Source organism: Xyrauchen texanus, chromosome 46 (genome assembly GCF_025860055.1).
Source record: "Xyrauchen texanus isolate HMW12.3.18 chromosome 46, RBS_HiC_50CHRs, whole genome shotgun sequence".
NCBI lineage: Eukaryota > Metazoa > Chordata > Actinopteri > Cypriniformes > Catostomidae > Xyrauchen > Xyrauchen texanus.
In genome coordinates, this window is record NC_068321.1 from 7,378,820 (window position 1) to 7,392,355 (window position 13,536).

The 13,536-nt window shown below is 38.9% G+C and overlaps 1 protein-coding gene across 1 annotated transcript in view; it reads left to right on the forward strand.

Moving 5' to 3' along the window:
• The window catches only part of LOC127638414 (ATP-binding cassette sub-family C member 8-like), a 101,376-nt gene that overhangs the window by 54,394 nt on the left and 33,446 nt on the right, over positions 1 to 13,536 (forward strand). The window contains exons 18-20 of the mRNA XM_052119935.1: positions 4,426 to 4,455; positions 9,952 to 9,984; positions 10,632 to 10,730. Coding sequence (XP_051975895.1) covers positions 4,426 to 4,455; positions 9,952 to 9,984; positions 10,632 to 10,730 — 162 coding nt within the window. The remainder of the gene's footprint in view (positions 1 to 4,425; positions 4,456 to 9,951; positions 9,985 to 10,631; positions 10,731 to 13,536) is intronic.

Below are 13,536 nucleotides of genomic sequence, written 5' to 3' on the forward strand. Positions count from 1 at the left end.
TGCAGGATGCAAATTATAGATATCAATAATTCAATTTTCACTAGTTAAAATGCAAATTTTTGATATCTGTAATGGAATTACTAGTAATATATATATATATATATATATATATATATATATATATATATATATATATAAAATTACATCATTACTCATGGAAATACCAATTATTTATACCAAAAAATATTTTTAACAAGTAAAAGCTGTAATCTTTCTGTAACTGCACTTTTATTAGTAGAATTTCACAATGATCTGTCATTTGACTCCTGTCCAAAACACAATTACAGATACTGTACCTATCATTTATTTCATACTAGTTGTAATTTCACATAGCAGCTATGCGCTTACTAAAAGTTATATTTTTTCATATCAATAAATACTTTGTTACTAGTATAAATATCCATTCCTGATATCAACAATTGAATTACAAGTAGTACAAATGCTCATTTGTATATCATTGATATTTGTAAATTAATTTCAATGGGTGTAATTCCGCAAGTAATGTCGTAATTATTCATATCAAGAGTTAACATTTGAACTAGTGCAAACTTAATAACTTCAATCAAAAGATTTAATTTTAACTTGTGAACATTTTATTCTATTCTGCACATAATTAAAAGTAAATTTAGCTAACCATATAAGATTGCACAATTTAAGTTTGTAAGATACACCCAAGCCAAGGCGCCGACAGTATCAACCTCTTTTTTTATCTGAATCAATTATCAGACAAATGTTATCTGCCCACATAAATGACTCTCACAGCTTCTAATGTCAACATTACATGTTCTAAACACAAATCTACAATGCAACAAAGAGGACATGATGAAACGAGAAAGCAATGTATGCATTTGCTGTTGCCATTTACTGTCACTATATAAAATATTAGACTCTAAAGTGATCACAAGCATGAACGTTGTAAATAGTTCAACACCTTTATATGCTAATAATAATAACATTTTTACTAAACGATATTCAGTGAATACAAAATAATCTTAAACCATTTAGGTTTGTAAGATGAACACAGGTGTTTTCTGTTTTATTTGTCTGCTTTATTATACTGTAGTTGTTTACAGAAAGTCTCCTTGGAGGTTTAGCTTAGCACCTCCAAAAATGCTCTGCTGTGGTTTTAATCACAATGTCAATCATTTTGTTATAGCTCACTGTGGCTAATTACGTCTCTCAGTACGGTGTCTGAAAATCACTTTCCTAGAACCGCATGTGCCATCTGCTTTCTACGGTTGTCCTTCACATGGAATGGCAATTTTAACAGCCCCACACTCAAAGCAAATAAATAAAAAAATTGCTCTTTGGCTGAAATTGATTCAATCATGAACGTCTCGGTTACTTATGTAACCTCCGTTCCCTGATTGAGGGAATGAGACGTTGTGTCGATGAGTTGACACTATGGATCACTCCTGCGGAGCCCAGACATCTCTGATCTTTAGAAAAGGCTAATGGAAATTGGTGTGTGGAATTTGCATGCCACTCCCCCGGACATACGGGTATAAAAGGTGTGACGCTGCAAACACATCAGGTATCGCACTGAGGAGCCGAGCCAAAGACCGGGCCATTTCAGCGGTTGGTTCAGTGTTGTGGCAGGAGGGACACAATGTCTCGTTCCCTCCACCGGGGGGAGACGGGCAGACCCCTGTGTGCCTCGTAGCCAGCGCAGCAAGCCATCGCATAACTACCCCCCTGGCAGGTATGAAGCGGTCCCCTGCACCTCGGGAAATGGCTAACTGCTCAGAAGTATAAGGACTGGCTGGCCCAGCCGTGGCCTTCTCTCTATTGTTCTCCCCAAAAAAGGAACGAAATCGTTTGGCTGGGGGCCAAATATATGATCCAAGCTGGGGGGTGTCCCTCCAAAGAGGAGGACAATGCAGAGACCACACCCGGGGGGGAGCAGGGGGGTTAGGTGGAATACGACACATGGTGTCTTACCGGTTAGGAGCGGAAGCACATAGTGCGGAGCATAGTCGTGGTAGGTCCTACCCAAGGGGGGAGGAGATACTACAAACACGGCGACCAAGGACAGAGGGCCCTCTGCCCAAGGAAGATGCGGTTTACCGGCAGGGAAATCATTTTGCAGAATATACATAACACAGGGTTACCTAGGGGACAACCAGCACATGTGGAGCACTTACCTCAGTACGGTGGCCTGGGTGATGCCCGTACTGGTGCGGCAGCAAGCCTCTCCGAAGACTCGACAGCCACTAGGCTAGGGAGGAAAAACCTCCAGGGTTCACACTTCCTGCAAACGCAACTGGGGAAAGAGCGCACATCTTCGCCTCAAGGGAGGGGAAAGGCACTGTGCACAAGCGATACACCCGGCCAGATGACCCGAACTTACCTGTTTGTGTCACCTGATAACACACTGGATGACACTGGCTCAACCCTGAGGATGTAGAATCTTGCAAAGGTGTTAGGTGTTGCCCAGCCCGCGGCTCTACATATGCCTGCTAGAGAGGTGCCATGGGACAACGCCTAAGAAGCCGCAAAACCCCTGTTATATTGGGCTTGTAGGCCAGCAGGGGGCAGCACGTGCTGAGCGTGGTATGCCAAAGTGATGGTATTGACGACCCAGTGGACGATCCTCTGTTTGGAGACAGCGCTTCCCTTCTGCTGTCCACCGAAGCAGACAAAGAGCTGCTCAGAGCTTCTAAAGCTCTGCGTGCAATCCAAGTAGATGTGAAGAGCGCGCACCGGACACAGCAATGCTAAGGCTGGGTCTGCCTCCTCCTGGGGCAGCGCTTGCAGGTTCACCACCTGATCCCTAAAAGGGGTCGTGGGAACCTTGGGCACGTAGCCCGGTCGGGGTCTCAGGATGATGTGAGTGTAAGCCGGATCGAACTCTAGGCACAGTTCGCTGACAGATAATGCCTGCAGGTCCCCTGAGTGCGCCATAAGCTCTGCTAACTCAAGGGGCTCGAAGGGAGCTCCCCGAAAGCCCCGAAGGACCACAGAGAGGTCCCAAAGAGGGAACGAGGTGCAACCTGGTGGGGGTTAAACCTCCTCGCACCTCTCAGGAACCTGATGATCAAATCGTGCTACCCTAAATACTTACCGTCCACTGCATCGTGATGTGCCAATATGGCAGCTACATACACCGTGAAACGAACCAGCAACCTCGCCTCAGCACTCGGTTGGAGCATGCGAGAGTGACGGGGAGTGGGAGGTCCGTGGGCGAATACACGGTGGAGAGGCTCCCACTGAGGTCCCCATATCGCCCCCAGTGCTAACCAACCCCAGCTCCAAAGAAGATATCTGAAGTGTGTTTGCAGCATCACTCCTTTTATAACCGTATGTCCTGGGGTTTGGCATGCAAATGCCACAGGCCAATTTCCATTGGCCTTTTCTCAAGATCAGAGATGTCTGGGCTCCGCAGGAGCGACCCCTAGTGTGAACTCATCGACACAACGTCGAGTGAGTGACAGATAGGGAACAGTGGTTCCACATGCTTGAAATGAGTGTTAGTAATAACTTAATATTACGGTGTAATCTCAACACAAACAATTTGAATTGGGTAAACCCAACAAAATTAGACATGTTAATGTATAGCTCAGACAAATCTCTTTATTTATTTAAGTGCTAACTAGTGAAACCGAATGTTAGCATTCTAAATATGTGCTGTTTAGTAATTATGCTGCGGTTGGCACAGCAATTGCTCAATGAAGCAAGAAATCATATCTATGAGCACCATCTACCTGTCCTCAACATTAGTTCAAGCTCCACACTTCACCATAATGGTAACCCTCCAAAATCCAACATAACAGAACCTCTTCTAAATCTTAACCTAACAAAACATTAAACACTCACAAGTATACCCTTTATATTCATCTTACTCAAAAACACATAAAATAACATGTCATTTTTATATTTACTCTCTCTATTGAGTCCCATGCAAGGCATGCTGGGAAAAGGAAATAATCAGTCCAGTTTCATCAATGCTACACTAACACCACAAAAGTATTCATGTAGTCACAACTCAAATGTATTATGTAAACCTCCTTTTTACAATGTAAATGGATAGAACGCAAGTTGTGACAAAATGTTCTAGAATTGTGTTGCTTTAGTTTTTTAATTAAGTAAATTGAAAAAGCAGCAAAAATCTTATTTTTAAGCACTGAGCATTTCCTACATTTATGAAGAAATCCAGTTTTGAGGGGAAATGGTGAAGATTGCAGCCCGATTAAGCATGTCCACATCAATCTACTATAAATTAACAACAAAAAACAAATTGTCCCATAGCTTAACTACAGAGCCAATGCAGAACAATGTAAACTGTATTGCAGTTTTAGGTGTGCTGCCTTTGTGATAGCAGCTAATTCTCAACACAGCTTATCAGAATCAATGCATTTCAACATCATTGTCATGTTAATGTTGCTTCATGTCTGAGTAATTATTTTGCTATTTATTGTTTTGCAGACTGCCCATGGATTCAGAGGGAAATGAAAGGTAGGTGCTCAGTTCTTTCAAAGAGATAAACACAAAAATAGATAAACATTTAGTGCCTTCTACAGAGAGTGCAGCCATTACTTATTGTGTTCCCTTATTGAGTGTGATAGAGGGTTTGTGTGTGCTTATGTGCTGTCATGCTGTGCAGTGCTGATCATCTTCAATGTGGTTTGTTGGCTTTAATTCTCTGGCTTTGTTCTGTTGGTCTGTTTATTTCCACATAGCCGTGCTCAATACATGTGCATCTTAAAGAAGTGTGATTAATTATATAAAAAATAATGTGTAAAAAAACATGAATGCAATTAATCATGGATCCTGAACCTGTACATACATTTTGTAATAAAAGTACGTATTTTTAGTACCATCAGAGCAATTTAAGCTTGAAGTACGTGTAATTTAGCATTTTTTCAAGCCACGTCAACAGGGGGCAGTCAGCGTGCCTTGTTAAGACTTACAAGCAGTGCAGCCACTGACAGAGAGCCAGTCATATAGGACGTGATCTTGATAGCTAGACGAAGCACAACAGAATGCAGGGATCTCAAGACAAAAATTTTTAAGTTTCAACTACGTTTAACTTGATACAGCGTACTAAAAATTAGGTGTTTATTATACTGAAACCAGTATGATGCTCCAAAAGCATCCATCTGATTTATATGTACATAATGTTATATGTAGCAATATTAAAAATAGTGCAAGAACACGCCCTGTAAATACAGAACTGAATAATTAACTTAAATGGATTGCTGTTGACCGTAGGCTTATTGTGTACTAAAGCATTTGATACAGTGTACTTATTATGACATATGTGTTGTTTAATTGTACTTGCATTTAAAATACCTGCATTTAATTACATCTGTAGTTACACTGTTAAACTTACACCTAATCCTATACCTATACCTAACCCTACCCTAACCCTAACCCTTAACCTAAACCCTAACCTAAACTAACCCATACCTCAGTCTTAGTAACAACAAATGTGAATCTTGTGAGAATGTCATGTAGTTAATTAAAAAAATATTGTAATAGATTGACTCCGCTAATAAAAGTAGAATAAGAGTTAAGTATATCTGTCAGTATGATAGCTTTACGTGCATTGCTGCGGTGGAAAAAATCCAAGATGGCAAAAAGAGTCAATGTTTAATCAGTGCTTATTAGAATATGAAGTGATTAGCTCAGCAACATGCTAATATATGAATCAGCTGAGCCTTATTTGAGTATCTTGTGTGCGTCAAGTGGATGGTGTTTTAAATTAGTCACTTATTGGTTAAGACACTGCCTTTTGAATGAAGATGTCTATGAAGATAGGAGGCAGCGAGGCAGCTCAATAGGTTTTGGAACAGATCTGATGACTAGTGTTAGGAAGTAGTTCAATAAAAGTAGCGACGCTACTAACTTCACTACATTTTTCATCAGCATGACATAGCTCAGCTATTTTCCCAATAGTGTAACTTTTCCAGTAAGAAGCTACATTTTCCAACTAGTAGCATTGTAGCATCAAAAAAACACTACATTTGTCATAAGGTATTATGAATGCAGCAATGGAGTTGAATTACTTTACCTAAATTCTTAAGGACAGTTTGTGTAAATAAACAGGTTAACATAAACGGTTTCCTTATTTTGGGCATTGGGAACTCCAAATGACCTATGACTATGGCAACCGCCTAGTTCGCAACCAGCTTGGGGTGCCAAATCGCAAGCCGCCCACAAATTCTGTACCCGTCTCCTGCTCTGGCTTTCGGGACCACCAGTGCCAATCTTGCCCCACCCCTATGTCATGCCAATACCCCACAGTGTCTGCATCCCGCAACCCCTCAGCCACCCCAACCACCGTCCGACAGTTGCGACCAAAATGGTCAGAAACAGCACTGGAATGGTCCTTGAACTCGGCTTCCAGGTGGGCTAATTAAACGTCCTGTGTGCGTCAACTCCTGGAAGTTCCATCGAATGTGTGTGCCGTCTGAGACTATGACTGTATTAACTATACGTTTATTGGCAGAAACCATTATGGTATTACTATAGTAATATTTTAGTAACCATGACTGTAGCAACAATTGTTCATTTTGTTTTAATGCTTTCACTGCAAATACCATAGTTATTTAGGGAATGTTGCCCTTATTAAAGCTGAAGTAGTTACTTTTTCAGTGTTAAAATACTTTCTCCTATCCCAGCTTAATATGCAGAGACAGCTTTTAGTAAACCATTAATAGGTTAATTTTCTTAAACACTATGTTTCTTTTGCACTATGAAAATTGCTCAGTTTGTTTTGAACTCGTTTATACCCACCCCAACAACGTCAGTCAACCAATGGCATGAGATGGGGTTTGGACTATCTCCTTGTTTGACTAGGGTATTCAGAAAGCTGTTTTGAAAACAGTGATTATATTTTGCAATTCTGTTTAGTGGTGCTAGAAATTACATACTTCAGCTTACTTCAGGTAATATTATTGAATTCTGCAAGATTGCGGTATTAATAGAATTCTCTGTTATATATTTAAAAATAAATCTACTACAGTTTCAAGTTTTAGTGGTCACATATATAACCATACACAGTACGACATGTAGTGAAATTCTTGATATGACTTTTCTCCCCACATTTTACGATAAAATTATATAGACAGTGTATATATATCGCGCTCTCTCTCTCTCTCTCTCTCTCTCTCTCTCTCTATATATATATAGATAGATAGATAGATAGATGGATAGATGGATAGATAGATAGATAAGGAGTAGAAATAGAAGTAAAAAAAAACACAATTAAAAACCCAATTTACAACACAATAAAATAGGAGAAAGAAGAAATATACTATATGTACAAAGTATGAATATGAAATTCATACATATGAATGACAGATGTAGAGGTGGTAGCAGCAACAGTTTGACTGGCAATAGCTTAATTGTTGATGGCTACATTTTGTTATTAGCTTGTAGTGTAACTTACTACCTTTTTAAAAGAGTAGCTTGGCTGTAGTTTAACTACTGAATGGATGGCTAGTTTAACTACTGAGTAGTTTGAAGCTTGGGAAGCTTCAGTTTCAAAGTAGCTTTTCCAGCACTGCTGATTACTACATGTGCTAAAGTATATGGTAGGGTGGCCATATGTCCTCTTTTTCCCAGATATGTCCTCTTTTTCAGACCTTAAAAAAACATCCGGCCAGAATTTATGAAGATTTGCATAAAAAATTCCCATGCTTTTGTCCAGGTCAAGATCCATGGGAAGCAGAATGTATGACATGGAAAGATGGCGTTTATGTGTCAGTTGCTAATAAAGGTGCAAGTGATTTAGAAGCACACATTAGCTCTGCCAAGCATAAAGGGTCATCAAAAGGTGAAATTTCATCAGGTAAATTAATGGACTACTTTTTGCGACCAGGTAAATTGTTATCACATTGCTCCATTTTCCATGGCCATCAAAAATTCGCTGTTCAAATGCTGGTTATAAAAACAACAGAGAACCAAAAGTCCGGTGGCTCTTCTCAACTGTAAGTGATATACAGTTTATACCAAGTAAGTTGTTTCTTGTGCTTAAATGGTGCTGTTTTTTAACAAAACCAAAGTAGATTACTTTCACGTTGTTGTTATCAGATTATATATTCTGGTCATGGGACAATGCCCATGTTCCCGAATTAATTATGTCCGGAATCTGTTTAATACTGCTCTCCTACATACCTAAAGAATGTCATTTTTTACTGGCCGAGAAGTGCATCCTTCATCAGAAGCAGTAAATACATTTACAGAACGTGATTTCGGGCGCAGCTAGAGTTTTATAGTTAATGTTTTACTTCTCTGAACAGCTCTCTTATCTATAGACATTACCATAAAGGTGACAAACATACGTTCTCTAGAAGTCTATCACAAAGTCTATTACTACAAAAAGTAGACAGTTGGTGCTGATGATAAAATAGACTATCATCCCCCTGGCCATCAATAAAGTAGCATGTGCTGTCACAATGGGCTGGTGTGTGTGTGTGTGTGTGTGTGTGTGTGTGTGTGTGTGTGTGTGTGTGTGTGTGTGTGTGTGTGTGTAGTGTGTGAGAGTGTGTGAGTGTGTGTGTGTGTGTGTGTGTGTGTGTGTGTGTGTGTGTGTGTGTGTGTGTGTGTGTGTGTGTCATTATGCTCTGATCATCAGGGTTAACAGCAGCCAATCAGAAGCCGTTCATGTCAAAGCACAAATGAGAAAATTACTTTAAGATATCTTTTTATGAAACTCAATGGTTTCAATCAAAATTAATCTAAATCCAGTCCAGTATGTCTAACGAAGGACACCATTACTAATAAATCCCCAATGCTTTTAAAACACAAGACCATTAAGGCTTTGTTCATACAGCACCCAATTGAGATCCTGAACACCTGCCCTCTTTTTCAGCTGCACCAGTTCCGGAAGTATTGTTTCCCATTTATTTTGTCAGTAGGAATAAATAAGAAAACAAGCTATGAACCAAACCAGCCAGCTACGAGATTAAGCGCATTACAAACTTTGACTTCAAGCAAAACGAAAAAAGACAAAAGTAGAAGACTGTGTATTCCCATGAAGTTATGAGGGTACGGAGATCGACTTGATTACGTCAAACGGAATGTTTCATGGGAGTATGTGGTCAGTATACTCCTTTGCAAGGATTTTAATTCCCATGGTAACAGCGACTTCTCTGATTGGTTGATTTCTCTTTAGGATAATGGTAGTGTTTTTCTTCACTGGGAATTTAACTATTAAAGTTGAAAATCACACTAAGTTGCGGCTTCCACCAAAGCATATTATTGTTTAACAATCTCAGACCTCATAGTCTCTATTTCTTGAAAGACTTATGATCTTGTTAAAAGTCCATTGGAGAAAATTAATGGGATATTCTCTTCCAGAATCTTACCATTTCAGTTTGTTTTTCAAATCCAATCTTTAGACCACACTGCCATTTTGCAAGTGATAAAATTGTATCACATTCATTCCATTTATTCAAACACTACATAGCAATGGAGTGTAGTTCATTATATGGGGAAAGAGAGCAGGAAAATTAGTGAATTCTGACAAATAAACTGCACTGTGCATTGTGATTGTTACATACAGTACATGTTGCGTCCCGAATTATGAAATACAAATTTTCAATTAGGATTTTAATCATTTTTAAAACCACATACAAATGTTCTCCATGCTTTTGTTTGCTGTTAAGACAACAATTTGTGTTGGATTAGTCTAACCAATATATTATTTTGCTGCCTGTCTAAAGCTTAAGAGTCTTTTTTACTGTACTCACATCAGTGTAAGCCCAGACTCGGGTCAGCACTACTGCATTATCGATTGACCCATGCATGATTGCACAGCACTATTTGCAGTCTTCTATTACATGGCATCAGCAGCAGCATTTCAGGTTTAATATGAAGCATTGCAGAAATGTTCTGTAGTTGAGGTCACTGGCAATGCTTGAGAGTTTATTTATGATATGTACTAAAGTGTCTATTTAAGATGCTTCATGACAGTATTTTTAAATTATGGATTTGTGTTTCCAGCCCTACAGATGCAGCTACAGAGTGGGATATACGGTATGTACACAAACATAAACACATATACACAACAAATGAGACCTTGGTTTGGAATAGAACACTACCATACTAATACTATTTTAGCAGTATGCAGAATGTGTACTATGCACAGTATGCAATTTGTCTGAATGCATGGAATATCCGGATGACCTACTACAGTACATTTGCTAAAATGAGCTTACAAAGCATTCTCCACAGAATACTGCACTGCACAATGCAATGTGCTCAATTTGACTTTCCATGTCCAGTGTTCATTATTTGTACTCATTTTTACTCAATAAAAATGTTGTTGAATTAAGCATGCAACATAATACTGTGAATGTTTATCATTGCATAATGCACACTGCTCTGCATACAGTTTTTTTTTTTTTTAAATAGATTTTATATAAAAAATTATAATAATTATTATTATTGAAAAGTAATTATTTAGTCATTTAGTGATTATTTTTAAAATGAAACGATACCTGCAAAACTCGCTGAAGTACAGTACTCAAAAAGGTTAATGACATAACTCTGTTTGAGCACACAGTAAATCTTAAAAGAATTTTTTTAGTGTAGGTCAGTTAAAATAAAGCTTTTCTTTTATATTTAAGAGCAACATTGGTGTTGTGAGGAGGTCACTGATGTTATGGCAACCCCTCTGACAGGAAAAGAGGTGCTGTGGCATATGCTTCCCAGAAGCCCTGGCTCCTAAACACCACACTCGCAGAGAACATCACATTCGAGATGCCTTTAATAAAGCAAAGGTAACAGATCTTCATTTACATTCTCAATCTAAATGTGTAAATGTATACTGCCCTAAAAATGCAAAACGCAGTTACAGCACATGCAATGAAACTAAGAATAATAGCTAACAGAGTTCTTTGAACATCCAGCCAAATCATTTGTACATAATGTACAAAACTGTCTGTTACAGGACAGACCGTGGACTAAGAGAACCAATTTTGGTCAAAATTCAGTTTTGACTAAATGAGTAGTTGTGTTTTGACTTTGCACGCCAGGATCTATGATGGATGGATGATGGATGGATGGATGGACAAAGTTGGATGGATGTTTTGGACAGATGAATGGATGGATGGACGAACATACAGTAGATGGATGGAATAGATGAACATAAAAAAGGATAGATGGATGCTAGATTGTTGGATGGATGGATTGATGAATCATGGTCTAAGAGACCCAATTTTGGTCAAAAATTTGTAGTTGCGCTTTGCCTTTGCACACTAGTATCTATGATGGATGGATGGATGGATGGATGGATGAATTGTATAGATGGATGAAATGAATGGATGGATGGGTGGATGGATGATGGACAATAATGGATGTATTGATTGTTTAAGTGGATGAATGGTTGGACAGATGGATGAATATACAGTAGATGGATGGATAAATAGATATACAGGTGCATCTCAAAGAATTTGAATATCGTGGAGAAGTTTTTCCCATAATTTAATTCAAATAGTAGAACTTTCATATATTCTAGATTCATTACACATAAAGTCTTTTTTGTTGTAATCTTGATGATTACAGCTTACAGCTCATGGAAATCAAAATTCCAGTATCTCAAAATATTAGAATAATGAATTTATAATACAGAAATTTCAACCTTGTGAAAAGTATGTTAATTTATGCACTCAATACTTGGTTGGGGCTTCTTTTTCACAAATTACTGCAAATAATTATTGCTCAGTAGTCCAAAGTCGTCTTTTCAGATGAAGTAAATTTGGCATTTCATTTGGAAATCAAGGTCCCAGAGTCTGGAGGAAGAGTGGAGTCTGGAGGAAGAGAGTCCAGTGTGAAGTTTCCACAGTCAGTGATGATTTGGGGTGCCATGTCATCTGCTGGTGTTGGTCCACTGTGTTTCTCAAGTCGAGAGTCAATGCAGCCGTCTACCAGGAGATTTTAGATCTGCTGACAAGCTTTATGGAGATCTGATTTCCTTTTCCAGCAGAACTTGGCACCTGCCCACAACTACTAGTACTGGTTTGCTGACCATGCTATTACTGTGCTTGATTGGCTTGCCAACTCGCCTGACCTGAAACCCATAGAGAATCTAATAGGGTATTGTCAAGGGGAAAATGAGAGACACCAGACCCAACAATACAGATGAGCTGAAGGTCGCTATCAAAGCAACTTGGGCTTCTATAACACCTCCGCAGTTCCACAAGCTGATTGCCTCCATGCCACGCCGCATTGATGCAGAAATTCTTGCAAAAGGAGCCTCGAGTGCGTAAATTAACATACTTTTCAGAAGGTTGAAATTTCTGTATTTTGTCATTTTTTTAGATGCACATATACATAAAAGTTTGGGTGGAGGGATGGATGGATGGTTGGATGGCAAAAAATTGTTGTCCCCTGAAAGAGGTTTGTATACCTGAATGAATGAACACATTTTTTGGCACAATTTTTGCCCCATGGATTAAGGTTGATGGGTTTTTTGAATGCCATATGTTGTCTGGGGCCAGCATTAGTCTCTAATAGGCTTTTTGGTAGTGGCAAATTCTCAGGGCCAGTAATGCCTTCTCTGCTGGCCTAACATGCCAAGTAAATAAATATTTTCATCCTTTCATTCTCATTTACCTTTTTGCCTTAATCTACAAACAAATAGAGAAAAATTAAAAGTTTATCCAGTCAGATTTTATTCCTGGATGCTTACAAGCAAAGTGTGACCACTGTTTCACAAATCACATGCCGGACGCCGAAGCAGCACGTAAGTCTGAGCTCAACCCCGTCAGGCCTTCAGGATTTCCACAGAATCCCTCAACAGTGCAAAAGAATGGACAATTAAGTCAGATTGTCAGATTCATCAGTCAATCAGATTGATTTATTTGTTCTTGGTGGGTGTGATCTTTAGGATATGTCCCGGTCGAGGCCTTCTAGCTGGCCTTGAGTGATGCAATCACACTTTAAATTATGTCATTTGAATGCGAAGAGCGCAAGATCTTGCTGATGAGTCGGCTGTCATCACTGCTGATATTGCCGTTGAGAAAGAGATCCTTAAGGATTTAAAACCGGAGATGTTCTTCATGACCATGTGATTGCTTAATTTATTAAATAGGAAAGGAGAACTGATTGTCACTTTAAGTAAATTGGTAAGTGCTTTTTGCATTATTATAGCAACATCAGGAGTTTTCTATGTGTAAATTAGGCTGCTTGAGAATTCAGTGTCAGATCAAGATTTGAAAAGTAATGGAAAAGTCCAATGGAATGCATCTTGAAGTCAGAATTACAACTTGTTGGCTCCTGCAGAAATTCTCAACTCTGATTTCACCGAGATGCAGGGGCATGATGTCACACAAACATGTGGACACTCAGGGAGATATACAAAGTAAGTGATAAACATTCACTTTATTAAGTAAAATCGATAAATGAGTTTGTTTCCACATGACATGATATTAAAGCTTGTTTAACACACGCCAGCAGAAACAGCTGTATAAAACATTATAATCTCTTTTGATAATTGTACACCTGAAGCACAAACGCTAGTGCTGTAGCACTGTTTATCAGTTGGGTTGCTAGGAGACATCAAACCCCTGCTGATCTAATGGGAGC